The sequence below is a fragment of the Rhinolophus hipposideros genome (genome assembly GCF_964194185.1).
Source record: "Rhinolophus hipposideros genome assembly, chromosome: 9".
NCBI classification, from domain to species: Eukaryota; Metazoa; Chordata; class Mammalia; order Chiroptera; family Rhinolophidae; genus Rhinolophus; species Rhinolophus hipposideros.
The window spans coordinates 83,214,205-83,217,385 of NC_138055.1; the positions used below are offsets into that span (position 1 = coordinate 83,214,205).

General features: G+C 54.7%; 1 protein-coding gene across 1 annotated transcript; it reads right to left on the reverse strand.

Annotated features, from left to right (window-relative positions):
• Positions 1–701: 701 nt before the first annotated feature.
• Positions 702–1,895, reverse strand: CCER1 (coiled-coil glutamate rich protein 1; the record flags this gene model as incomplete). The annotated part of the gene is made up of 1 exon (XM_081058992.1): positions 702–1,895. One exon carries the CDS (start codon positions 1,893–1,895, stop codon positions 702–704), a length of 1,194 nt encoding a protein of 397 aa, XP_080915118.1.
• Positions 1,896–3,181: the final 1,286 nt, after the last annotated feature.

A 3,181-nucleotide genomic window follows, 5' to 3' on the forward strand; every position in this document is an offset into this window, starting at 1 on the left:
TCTGACCATGGGGAATCCTCTCCATGCATGGATTTATGGATTGTTGAGGCCATGGCAGATAAACAGTTCCACAGAAGCAACTTCATGTTCTTCTGAGGAAGATCGATAGCACTGTGGAACAAGGAATATAAATGAGCGATGCCACAAGAGACTGCAGATGGCGTTACCAAAATACAGGCCTCAAAAATAAACTCTGAAGGTGGAAAGTCTACAAGGAAAAAAAAAATTAAAACACCTATTTGGGTTATCGTGCTAAAAGCACTGATAGACATTCAGCAGACATGCACTTGCTTCTTATGCATGTAACAGTCCAAATAGCTATTGATTCTAAGCTCATAAAGTAGATGCACTGTATAAGTTTATTATTAAAAAAAAAAAAAGTTTTCAGCATTGCCAGAATTTTAAAAACTCAGGTGTGTAGAGGGGAAATACCAAATGAAAATATTCAAACAGTAGCAATAAAATAGTTTGGCCTTTAAGAATTTCCAGTTAAATTAGATTTGAAAGCTCCCCTGTCCCATAGTCATACACAAACACACCAATTTTTAAACATTTTATAATGGCCAAAGAAGGGGTTTACATGGATGTTAATTAATGGAACTCACTTTTTAATTCGTTTTTTTTTTTTTTTTTAAATAAGCTGTTAATCCAGTTCAGCCTCAAATCAGTTCCATCCCATTCCTCAATCCTTTTCCTGAGGTCTAAAAGTTAATGTCCATAAGGAGAGCTTCCTGTGGCACTTCAGGAATTATCTGACTGGGGCTAAAAAAAGAACAGTTCATAAAGTTCTCTCCCTCTTCTTCAGCCTCCACTAGGAATGATAAAGGTATTTGCAGAGGCAAATCATCCTCTTCCTCTCTCTGCTCATGCTCCTCCAGCCCCTCCTCTTCCGCTTCTATTTCCTCTTCTCCTTCCTCTTCCCCTTCCTCTTCCTCCTCCCCAGAGCCAGACTCCTCCACTTCCTCTTCATCCTGGGCCTCGGCCTCTTCATTTTCCTCCTCGCTCTCCTCCTCCTTCCCATCACACTCCTCTTGCTCACACTCATCATTTTTCTCCTCTTCCTCCACCAGCTGTTGGCAGGGAGACTGGTACTCCGCCTGGGGGGCAGGCCCGCCGCTGCCGGAAGCGTTCCGCACGCAGCTAAACAAAAATTCCGGAAGCTCGGCGTCTTCCTCCCCACCGACGGGCGGCGCGTCATTTCCGGAGGAGGAGCCCGCCGGGGAGGCGGGGCCCCCTGCCTGGGCCCGCTGTGCCCGCAGCGCCTCCTGCTGGCGCTCCAGCTCCTCTTGCTGCCGCATGTCCTCGTAGACCTGGTTCATGATGAACTGGGTGGTGTTGCGCGGCGCACGCATGCCGGGCGCCCGCCACCCGTACCGGTTGACCGGCCGCAGCGGCGTGCTCAGATCCACGGGCGGGTTTCTGGGGAAGGAACGGCGAGGGTGGCGGCGCAGGCCGCGGCCCCTGCGGCCCCAGCGCTTCTTCCTGCCAGGGGGTCTCGTCCAGCCGGGGTTCCAGGGCTCTTGCCAGCAGGAGCAGAAGCAGAGGCACAGCCGGTACATGCCACACAGGCGGATCGCTCGCAGCCGGCCGGGGAGCTTCCAGCATGCCGCCCGAGGAGGGCGCCACGGCCATCCCCAGCGCCGCCGGTTGGAGTGCACGGCCCTGTAGGGACTTCGCGGGGGTTGGAGCCATGGGCCCTGGCCGTGCTGTTGCTTCGGCTGTTTCCTCGGGGGCTCAAAGGCGGCGTTGGGGCCATAGCGGGGCCGCCGCCGCCGGTACCTCGGAGCGCCCCTGCGCCTTCGGTGGCTGGAAGACCAGGTGCGAAACGGGGCGGAGGATGACCAGCCGCCGCCCAGGTTAAGAGGGTCGATCCTTTTGTTGAGGGTCTGGGTCATCGTTCACGGAGCTTCGAGAGGTCTAAATGGAAGCGTCCCAGAAGCTGTCTTCAAACTTGGCCAGATGCCGCAGTCTAAAGGGTCTCGTCACCCTGTGTCTCTCCTCGCAGCGCCACGTGCCTGTCGCTGAGGCTGAGATCCCGCCTTTCCGCACCAGGGGGACCCCTCTTCTCCTCTCGCTACTAACGCGCTTTTCTGTCGTAATCTCTGGCCCTTCGCACCCGGGTCGTCTCGCCCAAGTGGGCCGGCTGGGACTGAGGCTGGATAAAGATGCTAGGGGGGGGGAAGATGTCGATGGGCTACGCGCAGCGAGGGCCGCACCCGGGTCCCATCGGCACCCGCCTCGCAGAGGCTCGGGCTGGGGACGGGAAGGCTGGGCGGCTCGGTCTCAACCCAAGTGCTTCACGGTGGCCGTCCTGGTGGGACTGCGGGGCGCAGGCAGGCAGCCTTTAAATACCGGCCGGAGCCCCCGCGTGCCCACTGCGTCCTTGGTCGCCCTGGGTGACAGCCAATTAGGGTCGATGGCTGTCGCTGTGCGTGGAGGTGGGGGTTCCAGCTGGAACGACGTGCCCTGTGAACATTCGCGCGGGGCTTGTGACGCAGATTTTAAGGGAGGCAAAGCGAGGCTGGGCTGTGCTTGTGGTGCCCCAGTCTGTTGGCTTGCGTCTGTTTGTTTGAACCCTTTGTACCACCTCCAGGCTTAGGGGTACAGAAGACGGCCCTTCAGCTAAAGTCACGGGTTGGGGTTGGAGGGGAGGTGCGACAATTGAGAAAGACATCCTACACCTTTGGGGGTCAGGGGGGGAGGCGTAAGAATAAAGAGAAAGCTCTTCCAGTCAGAAAACTGGGCCACAGCCTTACCTCATGGCCAGTGCCTACTTTTCTAACTCCTGGGAGCTGCAGTTCGCGCTACCCTAAACAAGACCGCAATCATTTATTGTGTTGCTGGTTGTGTGCAGGTGGACCCATGGCACATAATCGTCATGCCTACCCTGTGAGGTAGGCATTGTTGCCACTCTCACACATAAGGGAATTGTGAGGTTAATTTGCCCAAGGTCGTGGGGCTAATGAACTTCAGGGCTGGTATGTAAGCCTGGCTTACATACTTAAGGACATCGCTGCCCTGTAACTACACACACACCTTAAATAGGACTCTTGTGATGAGCAAATGGAATAGGTCTGAGAGAGCACTTTGCTGATTGTGATAGACCATGAAAATCTCCGTTGATTAAGCAAACGTTACCAAGATGTATATACCATGGGTTGTTGAGAATCCAAATATGTCA